The sequence below is a fragment of the Anguilla rostrata genome, chromosome 19, assembly GCF_018555375.3.
Source record: "Anguilla rostrata isolate EN2019 chromosome 19, ASM1855537v3, whole genome shotgun sequence".
Taxonomy (NCBI): Eukaryota; Metazoa; Chordata; class Actinopteri; order Anguilliformes; family Anguillidae; genus Anguilla; species Anguilla rostrata.
In genome coordinates, this window is record NC_057951.1 from 10,709,389 (window position 1) to 10,737,137 (window position 27,749).

A 27,749-nucleotide genomic window follows, 5' to 3' on the forward strand; every position below is an offset into this window, starting at 1 on the left:
TGCACATTGTTGTTACAGCAAATTGTTCTTCAGAAGCAAAGCCTTCTTGTATTTCACCCAAAACCCTTGAAAAATCATCTTTGTGTCATTTTTACAGCACCAGTGTCCAGTTTCACCAGGCCTGACCTCGGGGCCTAGAGAGATTTGGCAAAGGGAGGTGGGGACGGATCAAGAGGGCGACATTCTGGCTCAGAGCTTCCACTCAGTCATCGGGCAGGGATTCAGATGGGAGAAACAGATGGCATGTGATTTTACAATAAACCTAATTTTGAAAACAATACACCAAAAGAGGGGGGAAAACATCATGCTCGGGCGGGGAGGGGAGGGGAGGGGAAGGGGGGTGGAATAAAAGCACTTCAAAAACACTCAAAATATAACTTTGAATTTATTTCCCACAAAATAGATTATAATGTAATTCCCACACAACAGTGAATTGGGGCTACTTTAATGTTACATACAAAAGAAAAGGGAAACTATATTCCCAGGCTTGCCGATTCCCAGCTTTTAGATGTTCTTACCTTTCTCCTCCTCTGAAAGACACAGTTGCTGGCTTTTCTATGTAGTCTCTTCTGTAGTCATCGGTGTTCTATGCAATCTGTTCTGAGTTGGCTGTCCTATGTTGTCTGTTCTGTAGTAGAGTCTGTTCTATGTTGTCTCCTCTGTAGTCCTGGCTGTTCTATGTAGTGTGTTCTGTAGTAGAGGCTGTTCTATGTTGTCTCCTCTGTAGTCGTGGCTGTTCTTTGTAGTCTGTTCTGTAATAGTGGCTGTTCTACGAGCATCCTCATGCGGTTATGTCAGTTTTATCATTACAATCATGCCTTCCTGCATTGTTACAGTATAGTTGTCAAACGCCAATTGCCATGCAGCCTCTGTAGAGGATATACGGCGACATCTAGTGGAATATTTTTGCATTATTGTACTATCTACTCTAGGTTTTTGACAGATTACACAGCAGGAAGTTCATTGTAAATTTCATTATGATAGAGTGCATCACTATTGGACTTGCACATTGGATTTCTGTAGATGTCTGTCTAAAGAATCTGTTCGCCTGGGCCAAATTTTGAAATTCTTACTGTTTTAATTGAATTGCATTTCAATATATCTTCTGTGGTACAATTTGCAAGCCTTTGGAGGATATGAATTTTTCTGGAGTCTGAAATTGAGCGGTGTTCTTTGTCCCGCCCTCTTTGCCGTACATGGCGAATCACCTGAGAATCCAATTCTACCTACAAATTCCGACTCCTCCTACAAAATATACTACGTCACCAGTCCTTCCCCAATGTGGGAAGCCACCCTTTTTGTGACGTCACATTCAACTTCAATGAGCTCTGGTGCCGGAAGGAAAGATGGCGGATCGTGAGGAGCAGTTATCTGATGAAGAGAAGGTAGGCGCGATGCATATTATTTTTATTGATTGCAATACAGTAAGAGGAAACAAATAATGTAACTGTGAATACACACGTATTCCCGCATCTTACGATGTGCATCGAAAGTAGCGAACGCAATTAAGAACAGTACAAAACGACAGCTTGGCTCTAGTGCTCAAGTCTCTTATTTTTAGATCAGCAGACTCTGCCCAACTTCCGTTCCCGTCTACGAATCTCAAACAGGGGATCCACTCCTTGTACGGTCCTATCTCGAAAATAGGAACCGCACAGCATATAGCCAACTATCTATCTGGCTACTTATTCGGACCAATGTTGGTGCATTGCAAAGGTTTTTGTTGTTCTCTTTGCATTGCGTTGGCGCTCACACAACAACGCACAGTCTTCGCACAGGATGTGCATCATATTTGGCTTGCTAGCTGTCGAGCTAATGGTGCACACGCCCTGGATTTGGCGTAGCCGCATTCTTCTGATAGTTCCTTATTTGCTCACTGAAATGGTGCACAGAAGAGAAAAACGACAACAAAGTACTGTATACGATTTACAGCCTGTGTGTTCGTGTCTGGTGATGCGTAAAGTTGGGCCTGGTGGCGAGCACCTTGTTTGCCACTTGCATTGTTTGTCGCTATGTAAATCAAAGGCTTGGCCAGAAGTTAAGTTGCTTGGCAGCTCGCTAACTCAGAAGGACAGCCCCAGCTAGACGTGTACTTGTTTGGCTGCCAGTGTAATTTGAAAGGACGCAAATAGCCACCGTAATGAGGAGTCCTCCTACCGCAACTGCAGTGACCTGCAATTGCAAGGCATCGCTTGGTAGTTACCTTTGGTTCAGTTGAACAACACCTTGTCGTCAGAGGTTTTCGTGGGATTCTTAGCCTTCACGTCATGTGTTCAACTTCCTGATAAGGCACCACAAATCTGTGTTTATGGTAATATTTTACCTTCATAAATACGTGGGTCGCCTCCTGTGCAGAGGTAAGACCATGCAGTATCTCAAAATAGCTGATCTCAGTGTCCAAGCCTGAGAGATCTAAACGTACTATTTAACTGGGTGCATTATTTTGCCCTCCACATGAGAATGAGATTATAGTCAGGCTAACTCATGATGCGATGTCTGTTGCTGTATAGAATTTTGTGCATTAGGCTACCTTTCATTTCCTTAGCTTCCCTGTTTCCGATGGCATTTTTGCCTGCAGCCTGCAGCCCTCTGCTGCCATTTTGAGAAATGCGTTTGCACCATTACGCCCACATATTTATTATGAAGAAACACAACACTGCCAGTCCTTTGCCAGTAACTGGAAATCAGTCACACACCCCCTCCCCCCACAACTGGGCTTGACAAATGTGAAGTTATTGGAATTTCTATGGGCTCTGATGTGTTTCGGTTGGCTGCACTGATTAACAGTGCTAGGATGTGGCCTTGTTATCAACGGGCAAAAGGTTACCAGAAGGCTTCAGTCAGACATTTTCTTCCATCAAGTACAGAAAATGAATACCCCCCTTTTAATTCGGTCAGATGCCCAATGAGAAATCCTTCGGCCTGTTCTACCCTTGAAGTGTCTTGTAAGCATGGAGCTTCCCAGTATCTCTGTGCCGAAGGTGATGAGCTAAACTTTAGATCTTCGTGAATCAATCTGTCTACATGTTGACGTCAGCTGTCAGCCACCAGCAGACTGGCTGAATCACCAGCAGGCAGACTGAATCATAAGTGCATTTTATTGTGTGCATGTCACTGTAAATCCTGTAATATTTCAGTTAACTTCATCTGTTAGGCAGACTGACCCTGCCTAAGTCAGGACTGTATCACTGATGGACTGAAAAACATGAGAGGGTTTATGAAGTGTCGGAAAGCCTTTGAATAGTGTTTCATAACTGCTGGGATTATTGAAACTGCATGTTGCATTATCCGTTGCACATTGTTAGACCTTCAATACACAATTGATTAAAAACCTCAAACAATTTTTAATTAAGACAGCAGTCTCACATATACTGTGCTTCCAGGAGAACTCTGCATGTGCATAGTGTGTTTTTTATGACAAGTGCTGACAGGAACTTCAGATTTCAGGTAAAAATAGGGATGCTTTATTAAAAATGATTCTTTCTCCTTTAGCTCAGAGACGGATGTGACATTGATGCCGATGTAACCCAAGGCTGAACTGCCGTGTGGCAGAGAGCGTTCACATGACCGAGCCTGTTTATAATGGAACTGAGCAGCAGTGACCGTTTCCTGTGCCAGACTGCCATTAACGTCCAGAGCAATCCAATATGCCACTCATCTGCCACTTTGCGCAAACCGGCCTTCTCGCACAAAACAGCGAGCGAATCGTCTGCCGGTCTTAGCAGGGGCTGTTCAGCTGCTCTTTCACGGGGAGAGGGCAGCGCGTTTGTTATCTGAATGTCAGACCCATAAAAACGCGTCCGCGTCATTTGCGCTGCCCGCGGCCCAAGGGAGGTGATGGGTGGCTCTGCCTCTCTTGGGGAACAGATATGTCCTCTCTGGCCTTCTGAGCACACAGATAAGAGAGGACTCATTTGCCTCTTCGACTGTAAAAACAGTCTGGTCTGGTAAGGTATGGGAAAGTAGAATTAAATGGACGAGCTTTGAATTGTTTTAACTTGTAAAATGTTTCAGCAGTTCCTGTTGTGTTCAGAACGCCTCACATGACCTGTAGTAGTAAACGTTGGAATGTTGGCTGAACAAAGGCATGTGTCTGCGGCTGCCATTCCCACAAGCTGATTGGATCCCAAAGCTGTCAGTCAGTGATTGTGCCCTTTAGTCAGCATTGATTTTCCCCCCACCCCTTTTTGGATTTGGACCTTTCCCCCTGCCATGTACACACACACACACATACACACAGCACAGTGGGCATAGTCAGCCCCATTGATTGACCGCAAAGACCTGAGGGACTGCATCATCAGTAATCAATAATATCAATGAAGCATGGCACACTAATTACATTACACACAGACACACACAATGCACATGCATGCATGTACTTGCACTCACACACATCATGCATGTTCACGCCTATACCCACGCACATGCACACACGGAAGTTGCCAAACAAACAGAAAACAGGCTCAACAGAGTGGAAGTCTGAACTCTCAGTTTCTCCTTAAACACGAAACAGGGAACCACGACTGCATGAGCAGCCTAGATCTGCTGCGTGCTTCTGGAAGAACTGCGGAAAGCTGTGTCAGTTCAGGAGTGTCCCACGCTCTGCTTCTCCCCTAATTTAGAGAAGTGGGGCTTGTGCTTAACCCTGAATGTCTGCGTGGTCTGCAGTCCAGGTCACACTACTCAGCTATTGACTTTCCATGTAACGTTTATTTCAAGAAGTGCCAATATAAAAGTTCTATGTAGTTGTTAATAAGATCACCATGCCACTATGCAGAATCATGAAAATGTTATACTTCTCAGGGAAGTTCTGTGAGAGAGCCTATTTAAAGAATTGGGCCCCTGAGCTGTCCGTGAGATTCTTATGCACATTTTCATGCCCATATATGGTCATGAGGTTTCAGAGATTGCTGTTAGTTTCGCAGGAAGCCACAAACAGGAAGTGCTTGCCAGTTCTACAGTAACATGTGCAGACAGAAATTTAATCGAGGCTTTGGCAAACCCAGCAGACAGAAGTGCTGTGAACCTTTTGCCCGTCCAGCCCAGTGGGTTTTTTTGATTAAAGGTGGTGGCTTCTCTCTGTAGACACCTGCTTATGAAGTCCTGGCTCTCTTGCGCCCACAGGAAAGGGTTTGAGAGGCTCTTTAATAAGGGTGTGAGGGCAGAGACTCACAGACACCTTTGTCTGTGAGTCTCTGTCCTCTGAAGGCCTCTGGAAAGTCCATAACTGGACACAGTTGGGGGCAGTTTAGTCTAGCTGGGAGGGAATTGTGGGTAATTCGGGTTCAGGCTGATGTAGCTACTGTCCCTGTGTCCCTGAGTGAAGTAGCCTACCTAGCCTCATTTGCTTCTGTAAATATCCAGATGCGCAATTTAGGCTTGATATTATATGGATGTAAACTGTACAAGCCTATAGCACCTGGCTAGCCCAGTGAATAAGAAAACGTTGTGATTATATTATATACCAGAAGTACACAAAGGATCTGGCATACAAGGCTCATCTAGCCAAACAGTTCCTGTGTTTTGTCCAAAGGCCTGGGGGAACTGGGTGAACTTGTAGTGTGAATACATCATCGGTCTTGTAAAACCTTTCCTTGCTCAGTTAATACCTCCTCTGACATGTTTTTCTCTCTGTTTGCAGATACGCATTTCTGCAAACTTCATCATCCACGCTCCACCTGGGGAATTCAATGAAGTTTTCAACGGTGGGTTTCCCCTTTGCTCCTGTCTACGGCTCATGTAGCCACATCTCTGGGGGCTGCAAGACTTTATGTGGGGATTCAGAACCTGCAGAACCTGTAGATTCTGCGCCCATGCCACCGGCGCATTACCCCTCTCCTCTCCTCTCTTTCAGACGTGCGACTACTGCTCAACAATGACAATCTTCTCAGGGAAGGTGCAGCTCAGTAAGTCCCCACAACGCGTGTGTGTTTTCAGGCGATTCGGGCCGTGTCCCGTATGCCCTGGTGCATTAAGCTTCCCTGTTTTCATTGTTGCGTTTGTTTGTTCCTTTGGTCTGAACGGTTGAGATGTCTCAGGCTTTGTTTTTGTTTTGTTTTTTTCAAAACTAACAGCCGTGTTTTTTTTCTCTCGTTTATATTAGCGCATTTGCACAGTACAATTTGGACCAGTTTACTCCAGTGAAAATCGATGGGTACGAAGAACAGGTGAGATACCCCGTGCTTTGAGGGCAGTGAGGTTCTTGTGAGGGATTTGCTAGACTAATTAGCATAAACCTCATATAAAATATTGAGGGAGAGGACCGGGAGTCTGGGTAATTGACTGATGCACAGTTTGATGTCTGCTTGCTGACAGAATTGGGCTAATTGGTGTGATTGGTGGTTCTCTATAAAAAAGCGCTATACAAATAAAATTGAATTGAATCGAATCTCAGGTCTTAACCACGGAACATGGAGATCTGGGCAACGGCAGGGTCCTGGACCCCAGGAACAAGATCTCCTTCAAGTTCGACCACCTGCGGAAGGAGGCGAGCGACGCCCGACCGCACGACACCGAGAGCGGGATGGAGAGCTGGAGGAGCGCGGTGGACGGAGCGGTGCGCGCATACATCAAGGAGCACTACCCCAGCGGGGTCTGCACTGTAAGGGCGCTCCCCAAAACTCTGGGGCCTACTCAGACCGCTCTCTGTGTGTGCGGTTCTCCTCAGCGTAGTTTCAGTTAAGAGATGAAGTTTCAGTTAAGAGATGAAGTTCGATCATTTGTGTTGGTTTTTTTTCCTCTTCATTTTGGTGAATTTATTCATTTGTTCCTCTGCCGGCTTTTGTGTTAATGATTTTATTTTATTTTTTTTAAACTAGGTTTATGGGAAAACTATCGATGGACATCAAACCATCATTGTGTGCATTGAGTGCCATCAGTTTCAACCAAAAAACTTCTGGTAAGTTCTTTTTTGTCTCAGGGGTCCCCCTGGCACATGCATAGCCCCTTGACCCCCAAAATACAGAGTGGGCCCCCCCTTCCTCAAACACAGACCCTCTCTCTGTAGCTTCCCTTTTTCCAGACGCAACGAACAGATCTCCATTCGGAAAACGTGTCAGCCCAGCTCTTGGTTCTGAGTGAAGGTTGATTTTTTCTTTCTTTGTACGAAGGAACGGACGCTGGAGGTCGGAATGGAAGTTCACCATCAGCCCGTCTTCCACCCAGGTGTCCGGAATTATGAAAATCCAGGTACTGCGAGCCCTTTGTATACCTGCGCATTGCAGCAGCAGATAGCAGGGCTGTACAACAGGGAGGTGTTTTGGTACTCCTATTACCCACAGTGCAATGCATTCTCATCAGATCATCACCCATTTGAGCACATTAGCTACTGTCCCTGTAATGCTGTCAGCTCAGTGCATTTTACTGTATAAAAAATGGAACAGAATAGCCCACTATGGTGAGAGGCAGGCTTTGTCCCACATGTATTTCTTAAGCCCTGGCCTTATCTGTAAATTCAGGATCTTTTAAAAAAATTTTTTTTTTTTAAACCATGTTGTTTCTGTTGTAGGTTCATTACTATGAAGATGGCAATGTTCAGCTGGTTAGCCACAAGGAGGTTCAGGAGTCCATGTCCCTCTCTGTGAGTCCAGTTTGTTCATCGACAGTGAGCCTTAATCCTAACCTGTGCTTCCACCACCCACGACAGTTGTTATATCATGCCTAAAATCGCAAAGAGTTCTTCTTTTAACACAGACGGATATTTCACCAGACTGTAGTCTTATCCACCACAACCTTTTTCTCATTAGATCTGGTGCTGTGCAGATAACATTTTGTGTGAAAATGTCATTTTTTCTACTTCCTTTTTTAGAACGAAGCGCAAACTGCAAAGGAATTCATTAAAATCATAGAGGCAGCAGAGAACGATTACCAGGTATTATTATTATTATTATTATTATTTTGTTGGATACAAAAAAAAATTCCCATGTTTATGAGTACGCGGTCATGTTCATCGTTACTCAGTTATGTTTGCCTTTGTGAAAATTCATGCTTGTTAACATTCTCTCTGGTGGACCTGACCCACAATATCCTTTCTCCGTAACAATTAACCTCTCCTTCCACCGCCATGTAATGCATTTGTTTTACATTTCTGAAACAGTCCAACTCTTAATTTGTGGGAAAAAAAATGGGGAAAATGTGACTGTTAATATTTGTCAAGGTAACAAACTAAAACATAAAAATATAAAATAAATATTTTAAAAAAATATATATATATATAAATGCGTATAAATGTATATTAAAAAAAATAAAATAAAATATATTACTCCCAGGCTGAATAGATTGTTTCTCTGGGAGTTTTTCAACGGCTTGAAATTTAAAGTTTAAGTGGTGAATCCACACACTGACTGACAAATCTGTCCCCTCGCTTCTCAGACGGCCATTAACGAGAACTACCAGACCATGTCAGACAGCACTTTCAAAGCCTTACGCCGACAGCTCCCTGTGACCCGCACCAAGATCGACTGGAACAAGATCCTCAGCTACAAGATCGGCAAGGAGATGCAGAGCGCTTAAAGCCGACGCCCCGCGTGACCGGGTCTTCGTTTGTGTCGTCCTTACAAAAAAAAAAGAAAGAAAGAAAGAAAAAAAAGCTTAAAATAACAAAAAGGTTTTCGTCTCACAAAGTATAAAACGATCACACTTTAAGATGCCTACTTTTATTAAGAGTTTTATACAGATGTCATTAAAACCTCTCTATAACAATGCTACTGGAATATAAACTGATAAGGAAAAATGGGGTTCCGCAGCTATACTGGGGTAGTGGAGGGTCGTGCACCATTTTGTTGAGGCAACAGTCACTCTTGTGGAGACTCCACCATTTTGAACTGATCAGTAGGAAGTAAACCCCATTAACAGAACTGAAGGGGGAAATGATTTGCTGACACCCTCTTTTAATGTAGTGTAGTATTAACTACTTCAAACATAGGAATCTTCCATAACACAATTAATGTCATCTGGTGTGGAAAACAGTCTTGCTCACGTTTCTGTCATCTTTTGCACAAGCAGTCATTCTTGTTGGCCACTTAATAACGTCCTTGTTCTCTGTATTGGTGTTTCCCCCATTTTATGTCGTACAACCAAAAAAAAAAAAAACCTAACTACATACATGACGGCTCACTCATGTAAAATAACAGGTAAACACTGTGACATAGGGCATGGTTGCAGAGCCAATTGTGGGAAAAACAAATAAAATCAGGAACAGCATAATTAACAGAACCTTAATTGCCCTAATCATGGAGCATGGCCTCGTGTGTACATGTTTAATGACTTACAACGTTTGTATTACATGCCCCAAGTTCTTATTTTTCTTACAACAGACATGACTGTATTATAACGAGGCACATTGTAATATATACCTGTATTAAAAATCTTGTCTGTCAGTTTGGTGATTTATTTCCTTTTGGAATGAACTGTAATACAATCCCAACTATGTTGCATTAAATGACAGATTTTCTATTTAAGTGAGTAGATAACGTCTCCAATCGTACTTTTTTGTTGCGGGGGACTGGGGGAGGAAATGTAATGGCATTGGTATTGATATTGTTTGCAGGACATTTCATTTAAATGCAACTGAATTTTAGTTGACTAAACGGCACACCTAAAAATAAATTGTTTATAATAAAAAATATTAAATTACGCGTATAACATAAACGCACCTATGTACAGCGCACCAAGTAAAAAAAACTGGCCGTCTTGGGGCACTATCCCAGGATGCACCAAACGCTAGGGGCGGTAGAGAGCACTAACATGGCTGAAAATAGATCAGGCTTTATAGATGAACTGAAGTTCTGCATTGTGTGGTCTTGGACGTACTTCTAGACGTTAGTTTTTGTTATGATATTTATGCTGTACCTTCTACGAGTGGCGTTCAAAGTAAACGATAATCTTACAACAGGTAAGCCCTGCAAACGAAACACGTCGTTTTTTTGCAGCCAAAAAGTTTGTTAGCTTGATGGCTAGTAACTTAGACACGTCTGCATTTCGTGCGCCTCTTGCCAGAGCCAGCTAGCTTTTTGGAAACCCTGTCTTGATATAGCAGGCGTCGTAGTCAGTTAGCTAATTCAATAACCCATTTTGGCTATCATCAGGCTTAAATGAATAGTTAATAACTGCAAAGTGCATGTTTTCTGGGAGCGACTGTGTTCATGTTTGAGAGAATTTATGTCTTTCTAAGTTTCCAAATTGTGGTTATTACAGTTGGGGGGAACATCTGGGTCGTAAAGTCTGGATTTTGGCGAGCTAATGAGCTCGATTGTTGTCAAACCTCAGAGAACCTCACCTTGAACGTTTTCCGTCATGCCGTTTCTTTGTAAAGGCTATCCATTAACCTACCTCTGTTAATTTTCCGTTTGTTGAAATAAATTAGCAAAGTATGTTAGCTGGCGTTAGCTATAGCTGGTCTCCTGTGTTAGCTGTACATTGTTCACGTCACCAAAAGTAGTAGCTGTCTTTGCTCTTGTCTAGAAACACTAGTGCTAGCTCGTATGGCTAGCCGTTTTAACATTTAATCGAACCACACTCCTGTCTGTAATTACATTGTAGATGTCCATAATAGCATTTCCCCTAGTCAAAATTGTATTATCACTAGTCAGAATGACCATTTGGGCATTTATTATCTTTTTGGATATCCAGAATTACAATTTCAGATATCTAAAACTGAATTCTGGATAGGAAGAACTGAATTACGGATATCCACAATACATTTGTGGATATCTGCGATTGCATTGTTTCTAGTCATAATTCTAATTGTAGATATCTGAAATTGCATTTTTACTAGTCATAATGCCAATTGTGGATATCTGAAATGACAATTGTGGATAGGAAGAATGTCATTGTGACTCATTTGCACAAAACTACGTATGTTCTGCAGTCTCCCTTTGATACAGTAGTTAGTTTACACTTTGTTTTAGATTCACAGTTGGCAAAAGAGCACGGCCAAGATAGCTATAGCAGTCAGAGTTGTTCCTGTTCTTGTGTGTGCACAGTTGTAAATGTACTGTCCGTGCAGCGAAATTGGGTTTCTGACAAGACAACAAATGGCTCCGATAGCTCCACTTTGGGAATGCTACTTTCACAGCAGATCAGATAATGACTTCATCCACCACACGACAGTGACTGTGTTGAATGTGAATGGGAAACGTCTGTATATTCTGGGAATCATTTTGTAGCTGACTTGTTTTAGATTTAATCTGCTGGTTTAAAGGAGGTCTTTGGACATCCGCAGTGTCTCATTGTGGCTTCTCCTGGCCAAAGAATTTCTTTTCTGGCCTCAGCCGAATGCACATTCACTAGATGGAAATTGTGGGCCCAATGCCCAGTATCTTTGCATAGGCTGTTTCATACTGGTAATAACTGGCAGAAGAAATGCGTGTTTACACAGGGAAGGGGTCTACCCCGAAGAAGAGGGCATTGCATTTGTGTCAGTATGCCCAAGTCCCTGTCCTCATAGGGCAGTACCAGTTGTGCCTGGAAGCGAGGGTCACCAGTATTTGATGCCCATGGTTGCAGTGTTTTCAGTCAGGCTGGGCTGGCATGGCTGGGTTATGCCCATTCTTTCTGCCCAGGGTGGAGGATGAGGGGAATGTGGGGGGATTGGGTTTACCAATCTAATCGCATTTCCATTCAATTACCCCCCCCCCCCCCAGTCCCATTCTCCGGCAGGTTTGCGTATCTACACAGCTGTGAGTGTAGCCTTCGTTTGTGCCGAATCACAAGCCCGGGTTTAAACCCCGGGGCAGAGGGGGTCAGTGATGGGGGCTCAGGAAGGCCCTGCGTTCCCCCCACACCATGAGGAGCTTCTTCTTTTTTCTCTGGTGGAGATCTTTCGCTTTCCCTGCGGCGGCCAGATTTAGGCTAGTTGGATGTGCAGACACGTCTGGAGGTTTGGGGAAGTTGTCGACATGTCGCTTGGCCTTTTGAGCTGGGTGCGTACTGTAAAAGCCCTGGCCACCGTTTCATGAACGGTGATTGACCTCCAGGATCATTTCGGATGAACGTGAAGGGTTTTCATCCTCCGTTTCAAAAGTCAGGACTGGATCACTGGGACCCAGATCAAAAATGTAAATGGAAATTGCAATCCAAGATTGCCAAAAGAGAATTGGGTTCTCAGTTCTTTAAAAACCCACTTTGACGATTAGGATAAATCCGAGCCAAGTAGTAAGACTGCATGAGAAAGCTTCAGACAGAAGCTTGCCTGGTGGGTGTGGAGAAATGTCAGCCTGGTGGGCTGTCTTCCTGCTGTTTGAAGTCTTGACTTCAGTCAGCAGCTGTCTTGCACCTGGAACACCTGGAGACGGGGTACTTCCTGTCCGGGCAGTGACGTGATTGGTGCAGTTGAATGTGGAGGCGGAGCCATAAGCGGAGGCCCTCCAGTACCTCTGCCCTGACTTGTCTGTGGAGCAGATGGAGCTGGGGGAGCAGTGTGCGTGGCTTTACAGTGCTGTTCCACACAAAGCACCCCCTCCCCCTGCAGTGCAGAAAGTATCACTCTACAGTGCTGTTCCACACAAAGCGCCCCCTCCATCTGCAGCCCTGAATGTCTGGCTTTACATCGCTGTTCCGCTGAAAGCGCTCCCTCCCTCTGGGAGTTTCCTTTACCTCCCTGCCCTCCACTGGCCTCCCCAGCTTAGAGAAAGAGCCTCTTTGTCACAGGCGTGATGCAGGCCTAAATGCATTTCGGTCTTCCTGGTTTAAAATGGAAGAAGCACAAGAAACGGTTGCGGTTAAAGTGCTAAAATGTCTTGTCTGCACAGTGTGTGTCAAAACCGTTCTAAAAGGGTCTTATCTCTGGGAAGTGGGCGTTTGTGTTGCGAGCGGAGGGGGAACTCCTCTTGACGCACCTGAAACCAATGAGTACCGTCTCATGACCTTTGCAGAGGCGTTCGTTCCTCTCACCTGTGGTTCTGTAGGTGACTGGGCCTGTCGTCTATTGGTTGAAAGACCCTGATCTTAAGAGCATTCGCTCAGCAAGCTGAGATGCTGCTTTAGCCGTATTCACGTTCAGGTTTAATGGCAGTGAAACAGTGCTGACTCCAAGACTGGCTTAGCACTGTAAGACTCGCCTGCATGTAGAGCTGTGATCCTGCTTGTGGTCGATGTGGAGACGTCTTATCCTGTTGATTTCATTACACTGATACCGCTCAGTGTGCAGCTGGATGTTTTTGTGACATGGTGGTTGTTCCAGCTTCATCAGAGCGGCCTGGCCTCAGACCCACTGAATTGTGTTGGGGTTTTTTTTTTTCTATTTTTATGTTGACACTTGCCAGTTTTTCTTGGTGGTGTTTGTTCTGTTTCGAGCAATGCCAGTCTCTGGTCGCGATGGACCGGGAGCGTTTTGTGTGAAATGAAAAGGGAGTGATGGACGTTTGCTCAGACTGCTGGGGGTTAACACGCAGACCCGAGTGTCAAAGGGTTCTCCATCCATCTCCTGCTGGCGGGTGAGTGACAGGTGCCAATCAGTCTGACCCTCTGTCGGCCCCATGGTGGCTGTGTTCGCTTGCTGAGTTGCTAGCGGTTACGCTGCCCTGTCAGTTGTCTCAGGGGCAGCAGCAGGTGCACCTGCGTGTTCCGCGGGGTCCTGTGTGCATGTGGCCAGCGTGTGACCTACACACTGTTGCCCTCCCCCCCTCGACGGGGTTTCCCAGAGCCCTTCACTCCCCTTCCTCTTTTGGGCCCTCAGTGCTGTCCTCGGACTGTGACACACTTCTGCACCCCTGTTGGGGACGGGACCAGGCGCTGGTCCCTGTGTGCGGACGGGTGAAAAGTTTCTGATTTTTGTTTTTGGGAGGTGTCATCTGTGCCTCTGGAGGGTTGCTTGGGAGTGCTCTGTCCCAGGAGACACTCAATCCTGCCCCCTGCGCCCCTCCCCCCTGCAGAGGGCAGGACGCAGGCCTTTATTTAGAAGGTGGGGGGGGGGGGCAGCAGTAACCCGACCGGGGGGGCTCCGGGGGCCTGGTAACTACCCCCACCGACATGCCTCATTCCCCCACAGACACAGGCTTCAGCCACCGTGTGCACAACAAACAGCGGCCCGGCACCAGTATCCAGCATGCACTGGGGCGTGGCGCAGGGCGCTTCTGAAGGGAGGAAAGTGCGAATTGAGATGCCAGCTGTCACTGGGTCACTGATTATTAACTCTGTGGCAAGTTGGGATTGTATGTAGGAAAGGAAGCTTCTGCCCACACTTCAGTCATCGTTATTATTTTGCTACTAACACATGATATTTTTTAGTTTAATTTTCATTTTTAACCAGAATTTTTTGTTATTCTAGGAGCTGTGTTCAGAAACTGAGCAGCAACTCAGTTTATGTAATTTAGCAGGAGTCATTTTGCCTGCGACCAACAGAGGGCAGCAGACGCTGGCAGGCCGGGGGTCTGACCCACTTGCATTGTGGCGTCTGCGGACAATGATCCCATGCAGGCGACCGGAGGCCGCACAGACGGCTCTTTGTGGAGCAGCCGGTCGGCGTGTTTGCGCAGGGCTGTAAAATTAACGGATGGCCGTCGGAGGGTAGCGGCGGTGTGGGTCCGTCCGTCCCGGCTGCCGGTCTGTGCCGGTCACGGTCGCGGTGCGGTGAGCTTACACAGCCGCCCAGCACAGACCGGCCGATTGTCTGTGCCCGGACGCGGAGCCTGCCGTCACCGCGGGGGCCCCATGCGTTCTCTGAGGGCCGCGTCTCGGCCCCTGTGCGGGGTTACCGCTCGAACCGCTCCGCCGAGGGGAACCGCCTCCTCCGCTCTCGTTCGGCAGGAAGGGGCGTGTCTTACAGACTTGTGAAAAGGGTCAACATGAGGTCGCTGTGATTCTGTGAAGCTGAAAGTGAGATTAGGCCATTTAAAGAAAGGAAGAAACGTTTCTCTTCTCGTAAGCGGTCGCGCAGCATAATGGATAAGGAGCTGGTCCTGTAACCTAAAGGTCATAGGTTCGATTCCCTGGTTGGACACTGCCGTTGTATCCTTGAGCACGGTACGTAGCCTGCCTTGCTTCAGTATATACCCAGCTGTATAAATGGACGTAATTGTAAGTCGCCCTGGGTAAGAGCGTCTGCTAAATGCCTGCAATTGTAATGTAATTTAATGTAAAGCATTACGTACTGCTGTCGCTGTCACACAAAGTCGCCACCTAGGCCCTGTTTTGAGCCAGGAAAAACCCTGTTATGGGTATTGTAGTTCTTGAGTCGATCGTGGTGGTTGTCCTTAAGCCCACCATGCTCCGCTATCTTCTGTATGGACTACGTTTAGCACAGCCGAATTGAGATTTATTTCTTATGATCTGAGGTCTGCCAGCACGTTAAGGGTTCCAGTGCCAGGTCGCGAGCCGACACCTCTGATAAACGACGCCCTTTCCTTCATCCTCCTCTCGCGTTTTAGAGGGGGGAAGTGCTCATCTGTCAGTTGCTTAGCAACCCTGGCGAGATGCCGGTCCTCTGTGGTAATTTTTGCTCGTCACTGTATGAGAGAAGCGTCTTCTGGTGCTGCTGCTCAGGCCCACACGCACACACCGCTCAATTAGCTAAATCAGTTCCTCTGCCAGTTAGCTGCTTTTCCTGCCTGTTGTTTGATGCCAGTGGTTTTCATTTGAATGCTAAATGGCTTAAATTAGCCTGCAGCTCATTGGATACCTGAAGAAGGATTTCTGTTGTTACTGGGAAACAAGAAATCCTGAAACTGTTGTTCGGTAATAGTTTCACATCTTGAGCCAGTAATCCTGGAAACAAGAGCCACAATGGACACCTGCCACACTGCAGTTTCTCAGAGCTCAAGTGTAATTAATGTGCCTCTCGTGCAATGCTGAAAGCCGTGTCGGAGGGGGAGAGCAGCCGTGTGCGCGGGACAAAGACCAAACCCGCTGCCTGTACCTCTCCCTCGAGCTTCGGGCCCGGCTGAAACAGGGCACCTGACGTGATTATCTGCTTGAGGAGGCTATTGTGTTCTCTTTAATTCTATGATAATCTGACAAATCAGTCTTGCACCATTGCCTATTAGATCCATTATTCGCTTTCAGTGTACGTATTCACTTCAAATGTAATTCCATTTGGTGATTTCTGACTGGCATTCCTTAAAAGATTTGTTCCTGTGTCACGTTTATGTGAGTGTTATTGTTGCTCTTGCACGTGAGGCCTTTGTCAGGACTCCCTTTGTGACGGTGACTGTACTGGCCCTCCTGCAGCCCAGGACAGCGCACTCCATTAATATGACTCTGCGGAGCTGCCAGTCGTGACCAGCTGATGGGGGGGATGTGTGCTCTCTCTTGTGTCCCCCCGTCTGATTGGCCGGCTCCCTCTCTCCTCTGTGCGGTGCAGGGTCCCGGTGTCGCTCGCCCTGCTTGTGTTGTCTGTGCTGTTGTCTCACCGGAGGAGCGCTGTCAGTGTCTGCTGTCTGCTGGTCTACCTAGAGAGAGAGAGAGAGAGAGAGAGAGAGAGTGAGTGAGGGGAGGGGGAGAGAGGAGGTGGAGAGAGAGAGAGAGGGGAGGGGGAGAGACAGAGAGGAGGGGGAGAGAGAGAGAGAAAGAGAGGGGAGGGGAGGGGAAGAGAAGGAGAGAGAGTGTGTGAGAGTAAGAGAGGAGAGAGAGCTGAGAGGGGGAAGCGGTCTCGAGCAGAAGGAAGCTGGGGGAAGAGCAGCGAGCGGCTCTCTCCCGTCGTGCGTTCTCTGTCCCTGCGAGCCGGATGCGGGCGCGGGCTCTGCGGCGGGATTGGCGGGATTGGCGGGTTTGGCGGGGGGTCTCTCTGTGCGCTGGGCGAGCGGGAGGGCGGGGGGCCCGTGCTGCTGGCAGGCTGTAGCAGAGGGCATCTGGCCTCCTGGGAGCCGGCTCTGCATTGTCTGCTTTTAATGACCCCTGCTGTGTAGCTGCCTGCTTACCATCGCCTCTCTCTCTCCCTCCCTCCCTCCCTCCCTCCCTCCCTCTCCCTCCCTCCTTCTCTCTCCCTCTCCCCCTCTCTCTCTCTCCCACCACAGTGTCCGGTCCAGCCATGTTCGGCACAGAGTCCTCACGTGAGTACACTCTGTACAGTCTCTCTCCTCTCCTTCCTCCCTCTCTCTCTCTCTCTCTCTCTCTCTTTGTGTCTGTGTGTCTGTTAGTCTGTGGATGGTGTCTGTTCAGCCCTCTCGTTTCCCTGTGGCAGGTTGCTGTACAGGCTCTGGGCTCTCCCGTTCTGTATGGAGGGCCAGTGGTAGCAGGCAGGGATGCTAAATTTATGGTGCTCATCCCCCTTTATTATCCGGCTACCCATGGTCCTTCTTTCTCTCTATTTCTCTCTCTCTTTCTCTCTCCCGCTCCCTCTCATCTCTCCTTCTGCCCTACAGTTTGTTTATCCATATTTAGAAGCACTGCGTTTGTGTGTGTATGTGTGTGTGTGTGTGTGTGTGCGCGTGTGTGTGCGTGCAGATGGTGTGGAGACGCTAGGCTAGTAGCGGTAGCCGCTGCAGTGGCTCGCGGGCAGGTACGGTGGTGCTGTGGCCGGTCCGCGCTACGCGGCTCGGCACTCCTGTGCGCGACGGCGCGCCGCTCTCCGGCTAGCTTCGGTGTCAGGTGACATTGAGAGATAAACGGCGGTGCGATCGCGGGTGTTCAAGCGCGGAAGGGGGGGGTCGCCTGGGGGTCGAGTCTCTCGTCTGTTGTTGTGAGTGTCAGAGCTGGGGGTACAGCCTTAATAAACACCGGTGTTTTGGTTACACTACCAGCATATTTCTCACGGCTGCCCCCCCCTCAGTGAGAAAGGGCATGTGTGTTTGGGGGCCAGGAGGAGGGGGGTAGGGGCACAGTCCTGCAGGAGACTCAGTCGTCTCTGTCTCCTTCCCCTCTCGCCTGTGGAGAAACAAAGATGTCAGAATATTCCTACCTGAAGATACACAGCTGGCCCTCTGGAGTTACTCTTTGTGTTTACTCCACATGCACTGTTTCAGTCAGAGAATCGGCTCAGTGTGCACGTAGACTGGGGTGTGACGACGGCTTGAGCTGTGATGCCTGCACCTACACCACAGATATACAGCAGATAAATTAGAGCATGTGCATTTAAAAGTATGTTTTCTTGTAACTGGTGCACTGAATGGATCTCTGTATGCACTGTGTACATTGTTCCTGTTTCTTCGGCTGCTGGGGGCCACATTGGCGTGTGTATAAACTGTTGTGATGGATGGAATATACAGCGGCAGGTTGATGTGGAGATATGATGCCGGTTGTAACTGCGGTGTAATAGTGGGACAGCGCAAGCTTCATGGTGCTGTGTCAGTCTTGTGCACGTGTGCTGCGTGTGCAGCCGGGGGAGAATGTTTGCTCATGGATCAGCAGGTGCCTTTGCTTAGGGTGACTTTCTGGGCCCGTTTTTTTTTTTTAACCAGTTGTGTGTTTTGTGCTGCTTAATGTTTGCTGGAGCACTCTAGCGTTGGTACTCTGAGGGAGAGGACGAAAGGAGAAACGGGATTGATTGGATGGGTGACCTGTTCTTCCGCTTTCGTCGGACTGAATGATGTCTCTGCGTCCGCCGGGGTCTGACAGGGGACGAGAGGCTGCCGTAAGGGTCTGCCCACGGGCGAAATTCCAGGCCTGGGTCACCGCTCTGTCTGAGACTGGGGCGGGGGGGGGGGAGCTGACAGCTGACATTTTAGGACTTGGGGGGACAGGCGCTGTACAGAGGAGGCTGCTCAACTACTTCACTAACATAAACATGCTTGGTCCACAAAGCCAAGGAAGTAAACTGTTTTTTGCCCTAAATGGCATTGCTCAGTCTTGCCCTGACACACGGCCTGTGTGGTTGCTGTGGTTAGGGTTAGGCGAGTTGTTGCTTACTTGCAGGGTAAGGTGCTGATAGAGTGTATGCGTGCAGCCCAGGGGGGGTGTTTCACAATGCAGGGTCACTGAGTAGCTGGACAACTGCGCTGAGTAAACCTCAGAACGGCTTTTTTTACTTCAGTCCGTGCTCCACATTTGGGAGGGTTGCGGGCTTTACTCAGCGCAGTTACCCAGCTCACTCTGGGCCGGTCTTTGATGAAGCCCTGTGTGTGTGCAGCTGTCCTGTGCCTCTGCCCCCCGGCTCCCGTACAGTCTGACTGAAGACAGGGCCCTGTCCTGCTGTGGGATTCGGGCTTGGAGGACTCCGGGACGCACTGGCGACACGCACTCTGAAAATGGCCGTTTGATGAAGGCGCCGGGACCGACGGCGGCCAGCTGGCTCTGTTGCCGTGGCTACCCGCCCTCTCGGCTGCTGAGCGGGGGCTGCAGAGCGGCGGCTGCTGCTGAGCGGCGGCTGCAGAGCGGGGGCTGCAGAGCGGGGGCTGCAGAGCGGCGGCTGCAGAGCGGGGGCTGCAGAGCGGTGGCTGCAGAGCGGTGGCTGCAGAGCGGTGGCTGCTGAGCGGGGGCTGCAGAGCGGGGGCTGCAGAGCGGCGGCTGCAGAGCGGTGGCTGCAGAGCGGGGGCTGCTGAGCGGGGGCTGCAGAGCGGCGGCTGCAGAGCGGTGGCTGCAGAGCGGGGGCTGCAGAGCGGGGCTGCAGAGCGGGGCTGCAGAGCGGGGGCTGCAGAGCGGCGGCTGCAGAGCGGGTGGCTGCAGAGCGGGGCTGCGAGGGCTGAGTGGTGCTGAGCGGGGCTGCAGAGCGGGGCTGCAGAGCGGTGGCTGCAGAGCGGGTGGCTGCAGAGCGGGGCTGCAGAGCGGGGCTGCAGAGCGGGGGCTGCAGAGCGGTGGCTGCTGAGCGGTGGCTGCTGAGCGGGGCTGCAGAGCGGGGCTGCAGAGCGGGGGCTGCAGAGCGGTGGCTGCGAGCGGGGCTGCTGAGTGGCGGCTGCAGAGCGGTGGCTGCAGAGCGGTGGCTGCTGAGCGGTGGCTGCAGAGCGGGGGCTGCAGAGCGGCGGCTGCGGGTGGCTGCAGAGCGGTGGCTGCAGAGCGGTGGCTGCAGAGCGCGGCTGCAGAGCGGCGGCTGCTGAGCGGGGCTGCAGAGCGGTGGCTGCAGAGCGGGGGCTGCAGAGCGGGCTGCAGAGCGGGCTGCAGAGCGGGGCTGCAGAGCGGCGGCTGCAGAGCGGGGCTGCAGAGCGGGGCTGCAGAGCGGGGCTGCAGAGCCGGGCGGCTGCTGCAGACGGCGGCTGCAGAGCGGCTGGCTGCAGAGCGGGGCTGCGAGCGGCGATGCAGCGGCGCCGAAAGCGCGAGAGCGGCGCTGCAGAGCGTGGCTAGAGCTGCTGCTAAAGGGCATTTTGTCACCCGGCGCTCTGAAAGGAGAGAAGCGCTCCGTGGCGGGGCGTAGGATTACAAAAGGGAGCTCACCGATCTGCCACGCTCCAGTAAACACTCACCCGCTCCACGCAGTCCCAGTTCTGCACAGGGTCTGAATATGCATTTCGTCACGGTGTCATGGTTACGGGTCGATTTTTATGAGGGAAAAATGATCCTTTTAAAATGACCTCACCCTTGCTTTACATAACATAACGTAACTGCCATTTAAACCGATGCCCTTATTTAGAGTGACTTACACACTTTTTACACGGTGTCCATTTAAAAAGCTGGATACGTACTGAAGCGATCCAGGTTAAGTACCTTGCTCAGGGATGCGAGAGCAGTGCTGTGCCATTATACTGCACCGAAGCCCTGTGTCCGTTCAGTGTGTAATGAGCTCAGCACTCTTTAAGGAGTACCGGCTCGCCCGAGAAGCACACACCCGGGCTTTGGACCGCTCCTGATGGATGGATCAAGCAGACACTGAAACGCACTGAGGCCTTCCAGGACCGCTGGACTGCTCCACCTGCTGAAGCGGGCCCCAGGTCTACATCCAGCTTCACATGGGCTTCAGATGGGCCAGATCACGCGCTGAACAGAACATCTGAGTGGATCTGAAAGCCGTCAGTGTTAAAGCAGCCATGGCCCCTGTAATGACTAGTCTCTGTCCCCCTCTGGAATAACAGGCTGGTAGACACACACCACGTCTCCATTAATTCACTACTTGTACCTTCGAAGAACTGAAAAGAATGGGAAGCGGCGTGCGACCTTGTGAAAGAGTCTCTCTCTCTCTCTCTCTCTGCAGGCAGCGGGTGCATTATTTAAAAGCGGGCGCTCCAATCCGGCGTCCCTCCAGCTCTGAGGGAGTTTTTTGTTTTTGCCCTGGGCCTCTGCGGCTCTTCCTGCGGGGGCCATGTTTTATATCTCCCAGCGTGCAGCGCTAGTCGGCGCTGTGCTTAACCGCGCGGCGGGGACGGAGGCGGGGAGACGGTCGCTGGGGGATTGTGGGGGATCTCCCGCGGGTGCCCCGCCCGCTGCTCTGACGCTTATTAGCGGCGGCTAATTACACGCGCCTCGCCCCCCAGAGGAGGTTCCCCCCGAACCTGCGTCCGAAGGAACGGAGCGCGTGCGAGACGAGGCGCTCTTTGGTCTGTCGGACGTCTCGCGCTGGTCGTCAGTTGACCGTTGTGCGTTTATTGTCAGTTAGCAGCTGTGGGACGGCTGTCAGTTGACTGTTGTGCATTGGTTGTCGTTTAGCCGTTGTGCGCTTGTTATCAGTTGCTCAGTGTGTGTCTGTAGTCAGTAAGCGGCTCTGTGCTGGCTGTCAGTTGCTCAGTGTGTGTCTGTAGTCAGTAAGCGGCTCTGTGCTGGCTGTCAGTTGCTCAGTCTGTGTCTGTTGTCAGTAAGCAGCTGTGTGTCAGTTGTCCTCCACCGTTGGTGTGCGTTTGTTCCTGCGCCGGCTGCACTTTGGGATCTCCGTTCCCAGGCATGAAGGTAATGATCCATTTATAGCGCTCCCCATTTCAGACTGCACATATCAGACCCTCAGTTCCTCTGGCAGCCCTGCTCTCTCTGATCCAAATGGGTCTGAAGGGTATTAGCGCCGCTGCTCTGATCCTCTCAGGTAAATGGGCTAAATAGCATCACAGAGCGCATTACCTGCATTTAACTGTCAGCGCAGCATTGTGGGTTGGCTGCAGTTTCCCCCAGTGCTTCAGGAAGTGATGCCACAGTGATGTGGTCAAAGATGAGGCGTTCTGGTGTGGTATGAGCCTGGTGGTTTGCTAGGTGCTGTGCTTGATGTGCTCAGTGGTTGTCACCATATCAGTATTAGCTGGAGGTGGTCCCGACCGTTCAAATATTTGATCATATGTTGTGCAGCGATGCGGACCTGTGGCTATTGAGTTTCTGTAAGTGGATGACCTATCACCAGCTTATGTAATTAATCTGACGTAGCGCAGGGTGTGTGAGTGTGTGCATGCATGTGTGTGTGCATGCGTATGTGTGTGTGTGTGTGCATATACTCGATGAGTTTCCTGGCCTATCGTTTTGACTCTTTAAGTGTATTTCGTTGGGAGTAATTAGGGTTTGTAATTGGACTCTGACTCTCCCTTTAAGGCTGATCTCCTGTGTTACAGACCCACTGCTGGCTGAGATACACATCACACCCTGACTGCCTCACACATCACATCACACTTCCCACAGGTCACTGAGGTCATTCGCACACAAACAGCATCTCACTGTGAGTCATCACTGCATCCAGCATCAGCCACACACAGAGAGGAGAGGAGCCTCACACACACTCACACACACACACACACACACACACAGAGAGGAGAGGAGCCCGCACTCACACACCCACGCACTCACACACACACACACACAGAGAGGAGAGGAGCCACTCACTCACACACACACACACACACACACACACACACACACACACACAGAGAGGAGAGGAGCCACTCACACACACACACACACACACACAGAGAGGAGAGGAGCCTCACACACACTCACACACACACACACACAGAGGAGAGGAGCCGTGCACTCACACACACACACACACACACACACAGAGGAGAGGAGCCACTCACTCACACACACACACACACACACACACACACACACACACACACACACACACCACAGAGGAGAGGAGCCACGCACTCACACACACACACACAGAGGAGAGGAGCCACACACACACACACACACACACACACACACACACACACACAGAGAGGAGAGGAGCCTCACACACACTCACACACACACACACACAGAGGAGAGGAGCCGTGCACTCACACACACACACACACACACACAGAGAGGAGAGGAGCCGTGCACTCACACACCCACACACTCACACACACACACACACACACACACAGAGGAGAGGAGCCACGCACTCACACACACACACACACACAGAGAGGAGAGGAGCCTCACACACACTCACACACACACACACACACACAGAGGAGAGGAGCCGTGCACTCACACACACACACACACACACACACACGTTCATAAAACCACATTCAGCCTAATCCACTGGTAAACTCATAATCAAACAGTGTAAGTGTTGTTCACAGAGATATGGCGGCGCTGCAGTGACCGTGAATGCAGCTGCTGAGAGTTTCCGTAGTCCTGTGGCCCTAAATGAGTGTAACTTACGAGTGCTGCTGTCTTGTTCTCTGAACCGGCAGTGCTGATTGGTTGAGCCGGCAGCGAGGGGCCTTTGTGACATCACTTCCTGGTGTGGTCGCAGCGAGGGCAGGCTGCATGTGTAGTGCTGTGCTGGTGAAGTGGACAGTGAATGCTCTGAGTAAAGGCTAAAGCCCAGGGCCAGGGTCTGTGATGTAACGGTTTGATTAATTGCCGTGGCAGTTTAATTAAGGCTAGTGCTCTTTGACTGTCGGGTGGCTGATTGCCCTGGGGCGTCATTTGCAATTTCAGTTTTTTAAATAAGATCTGAGTGTGTTGCAGAATGCAGTAGCAGGAACACAAGGAGAATACTACACGCCTGTTAAGTTAGCTGCATTGCAGGGTCTCTCCGAATGTTTGTGCCTTCTTATCACATCATTTTTATTTGAGCTTCAGTAGTTGTCCTCAGGTACACCCCCCTTCTGGGCTCCTCCTGCCATTGAAAGGGGCCTTTGTAGCTCCCATCACTGGGCCAGGTAGGTGAAGGTAACGTTTGGTGGAGTAGTTGCGTTTGGTGGGTTGTTGTTATGCAGAAAGGGGTGCGGTGCAGATGAGGGTTGGGTCTCGCCCCGCCCCCCCGCCGGTTCTCGGCTCATTTGGCCGCTGCTTTGAAGTCTGCGGTCGGCGCTGCGTCCTGTGGAAGGGCGAAACTTTAGTTTTTTCTTTCATCTTCTTCCAAGAAGATTTTGGTAGGACTTTTAATTGGCTGTGGCTTGTTTGTGTGTGTGTCTGTATGTATGTGTGTGTCTGTCTGCACATCTTGTGTGTGTGTGTGTGTGTGTGTCTGTGTCTGTGTCTGCATGCTTCTTGTGTGTGTGTAAACGCTGATGATGGTGTGAGGGGGAGGTGATATGATGCTGTGGAAGGTTGGGGGAGTGGGGGTTGAGGTTTATGGGAGTTGTGATGGAGGGGGGGGGCTCCCACCCTTCTGCCTGTCAGCCCCACACACAGCCTGACCCGCTGCAGTAATGTCATCAGACACAGTCCCTGCACACGGTCACCCATTCCTCCTTCATCACTGGGGGGGAGGGGGGTTTGCCCTGTCTTATCCTCCAGCACCGCTGTAAAACCCCCTGAGCTGCTCAGATCTCCCCTCCTCCTTTAATGACGTGTAATGTAATCTTCGTCCAGCAGGAGCCACAGGCCCCCCGCAGCTCCTGCAGTTTACATTCTAAAACCTGACCCGCTGACCCCTCCGGCCCGGGCCCATTGCCCTAATGGCCAGTCCACTCGCCCGTCCAGTTCACCTGCAGTCAATAAAATCCATCTGCTCAGCGCTGTATTACCGGGAGCTCAAACCTCAGTAGCCAATGGGAGGTGGGGGGCGGGGATTTGAGTGGCATGCTGAGCTAGGCTGGGGGCGGGGTGGATGCAGTGTGGCTGTTATATGACAGGTGATGTATGAGGTCCTGTGTAATTGTCATTCCCAGTTGAGCCTCAGCGCAGTGCTCTGTCCCAGCCTGTGGGTGTGATTACCATAGCGGTGTTGGGGGTGTAGAGGTGCAGAGGGGGTGGTAATGTGTGGGTCCGGGACGTCCCGTCGGACCCGTTGGAGACCCGTCCTTGTCCTACCTCCCGCTAAGTCGTGAGGGGACGGACGAGCGCGTGCGTCCTCCGCCATGCAGCCTGGTCGCCGTGGAAACAAACGTGTGCTTGCGTGCGCCTTCTGCTCTCTAGCAGTGGCTTGGCTTTAATTCCAGATGTGGGCTGTCGCTCTGTGTTTTGGGAAGGTCTACGGTGTCTAATTGGCTGAGAGTCAGGAGGCCACACCCCCTCGGTCCATTCCCAGCACCTGTGCTTTGGAGAAGCTTTGTGATGGTCTGGTGTCATTTTGAGAGCACAGTTCCTCCGGTCCAGCCAGATTGCCTGCACTGCTGGTTTAAGTGTCCTTCTACACGCAGATCCATCTACAGACTGGAACAAATGACTTTCAGTGGCCTTTATTTGCACTGATGGCTGGGCCTTTATCTGCAGATGCAGAGACAATCGAGCCCTTCTGGAAAGTACTGTATCATTAAATTTAATTATGCTTTCAGGGAGATAGAGTCAGTATGGACATGCTAATATCAGGGTGTTCTGTCCGTGTGCTTCCTTCCCTTTGCCAATATTGGGATGAATTAACTCTCCCCCTCCCCTCTACCTCTCTCCCTCCCCATCCCCCTCTTCCTCTCTCCCTCCCCCTCCCTCTCACTCTCGCTTTCCATTTCCCTCCCCCCCTTCCCTCTCCCTTCTCTTCTCCCTCCATCTTGTGTTGTTTTCCCCCTCGCAGTGAGCATGTTTCTCAACACTCTGACCCCCAAGTTCTACGTGGCGCTGACGGGGACCTCGTCCCTCATCTCCGGACTCATCTTGGTGAGTGCGCCGGTGCATTAGCTCTCGAAACGATGGCCGCTCGTTGCAGCTGGTAATTGTTGACTAAAGGCATATGCTACATGAAGCAATTCATTGTGCAGATTGTATCACCTAGCAACCACAACCCCACATTGCTTCTTGTAAGAGCCAGGGCTGTCTGTGTACACGTCAGCTTTTGTGCAACTGATGTTGTGCATTGACCAATCAGGGCTTACGGATGCTGATCGCTTCAATTCAAAGGGTTTCTTCCCTTCTAAATAACACCGAGCGGCCGGGTCCTCATTTAATTCCTGTTTTTATGTCACAGATTTGCATGAAGGCCACATCTCATAACTCCCCCTCTTTGTAAACCTATAGCTACACCTGTTCCAGATAGATACAGTGTCTTTGCTTTGCACAGTTTTACCTTGTAAAATAGTCAAATCAAACAAGAGTCAAATAAAATGAAAACGTACCTTTGCTCATATGTAACTGAACACAGTTCAGAATCTTTCATTTCACGTGTGCTGTGATGACATCATCAGTGGAATTGTGTGAGGTCACAGTAAGCCTGGCTTTGCGCAGCTTGGTCTGCGCAGGTGCTTGTGTCTGAGCCTTTTCCTTTGGCGCACAGGGTTGCTATTGTTGCAGATTTTGCCGTTGGCATCCAGTCCACGAGGGAGACTGTTTGCTTTTCAACTCGATTTAGCTCCGCCTCTCATTTGCATACATTTCCCATCAGCAGCTGATTATTTGTGTAGGACTCAGTCAATTCAAAGCAGACCTGGCCAGTCCTGGTCTATTTTACTGTGAAATTATAACAGTCTCAGACTGGAGAGAGACTGTATTTCATACTGCAGTACACACAGCAGTAAAGAGCCAAGCCCACAGAGGAAATGACATACCTTTCCAGATGTTGGAAATATATATATTTTTTAAAATTTATTTTCTTAATAACGGACATAATTCTGAAAGTGAGGGCTTGTTTTTGTCCCTGCAGATATTCGAGTGGTGGTACTTCAGGAAGTATGGCACTTCCTTCATAGAGCAGGTGTCCGTCAGCCACTTGCGCCCCCTGCTGGGCGGAGTGGATAACGCCTCGCCCAGCAACTCCAGCCCCAGTAACGGAGACACAGACTCCAGTCGACAGAGCGTGTCAGGTAGGAGGGCCGCTGGACCACGCCGAGTGGCTTCAGTCACAGAGCAGTGCGGTGCATTCTCACTGATTTAGGGCTGCTGACTTTCTCTAACATTTTTTATTTCCCTGTTCATGTTTGCTCCAACTCCAGAATGTAAAGTTTGGAGAAATCCGCTAAATTTATTCAGAGGGGCAGAATACAACCGGTGAGTATCACTCCCTCCATCTCTCTCTCTTCTGTTCTGTCTCTCTCCCCCTCCCCTTTGCTCTGCCTTCCCCTCTGTGTGTCTCTCTCTCTCTCTCTCTCTCCCCCTCTCTCCCTCCCTCTCCCCCTCTCTCTCTTTAGCCGGTACAGACAGCTCTCTCCTCAGCCTGCTCCCACAGGTATAATGTATAAAAGTGCTGTGCCTCTACAAATTAGATCCAGCCAGTGGCACGACCTGACATTTCCTCTATTATTCCAGAGGAATGCTGGGTAATTTTCTCCTGGCTGCAGCCCTGGGCTTACAGCCATCACTGTTCTGAGGAGCTCTAAATGCCACTGTATTCCAAGCAATAACGTGTCCAACTTTATCCGTACACCAGGAGCCATGTTTAAACCTGTTACATGTGTACATTAGGACAGGAGAAAGCCCTTATGACACCTTTTTGGCAGCCATTTTACACTTGCATAGCCAGCTGAGGCTCAATTGTGCATGTAGCCATTATTTTACTGAAAAAACCTGTGGGTGTGATGCCACTGTTAAGCTCATTCTCCATAGGAAGACTGCTGCACCCGTCTTGTAGCTGCTTTATTGGCTGTTGTTGGTCACATGTAGACCGGCTTCCTGCCCCACCCATTGCTAGGCAGCAGCCTGAGTGACAGCTGCTATTTGAGTGA

The 27,749-nt window shown here is 49.8% G+C and overlaps 2 protein-coding genes across 5 annotated transcripts in view; both read left to right on the forward strand.

Annotated features, from left to right (window-relative positions):
• The first annotated feature begins 1,230 nt into the window (after positions 1-1,230).
• On the forward strand, positions 1,231-9,470 carry LOC135245594 (F-actin-capping protein subunit alpha-2-like). Its single transcript, XM_064318718.1, has 10 exons — positions 1,231-1,385; positions 5,642-5,705; positions 5,855-5,906; positions 6,104-6,167; positions 6,395-6,601; positions 6,819-6,898; positions 7,110-7,188; positions 7,508-7,579; positions 7,808-7,870; positions 8,371-9,470. Exons 1-10 carry the CDS (start codon positions 1,347-1,349, stop codon positions 8,509-8,511), a joined length of 861 nt encoding a protein of 286 aa, XP_064174788.1. The 5' UTR covers positions 1,231-1,346; the 3' UTR covers positions 8,512-9,470.
• Positions 9,471-9,710: 240 nt separating this feature from the next.
• LOC135245593 (suppressor of tumorigenicity 7 protein homolog) overlaps positions 9,711-27,749 on the forward strand; it is a 26,464-nt gene continuing 8,425 nt past the window's right edge. For 3 of the 4 annotated variants that reach the window (XM_064318714.1, XM_064318715.1, XM_064318716.1), the window contains exons 1-5: positions 9,711-9,892; positions 16,950-16,985; positions 25,670-25,752; positions 26,732-26,891; positions 27,021-27,075. In XM_064318714.1, coding sequence (XP_064174784.1) covers positions 9,832-9,892; positions 16,950-16,985; positions 25,670-25,752; positions 26,732-26,891; positions 27,021-27,075 — 395 coding nt within the window. In that variant the 5' untranslated portion in view covers positions 9,711-9,831. The remainder of the gene's footprint in view (positions 9,893-16,949; positions 16,986-25,669; positions 25,753-26,731; positions 26,892-27,020; positions 27,076-27,749) is intronic. The other variant, XM_064318717.1, reaches the window with a different exon arrangement.

Bases quoted from the DNA above. Each gene is read 5' to 3' on its own strand.
- LOC135245594 (XM_064318718.1), top strand. From the start codon at position 1,347: ATGGCGGATCGTGAGGAGCAGTTATCTGATGAAGAGAAG. The intron at 1,386-5,641 runs GTAGGCGCGATG...CTCTGTTTGCAG, and splicing joins AGTTATCTGATGAAGAGAAG to ATACGCATTTCTGCAAACTT. The intron at 6,899-7,109 runs GTAAGTTCTTTT...CTTTGTACGAAG, and splicing joins TTTCAACCAAAAAACTTCTG to GAACGGACGCTGGAGGTCGG.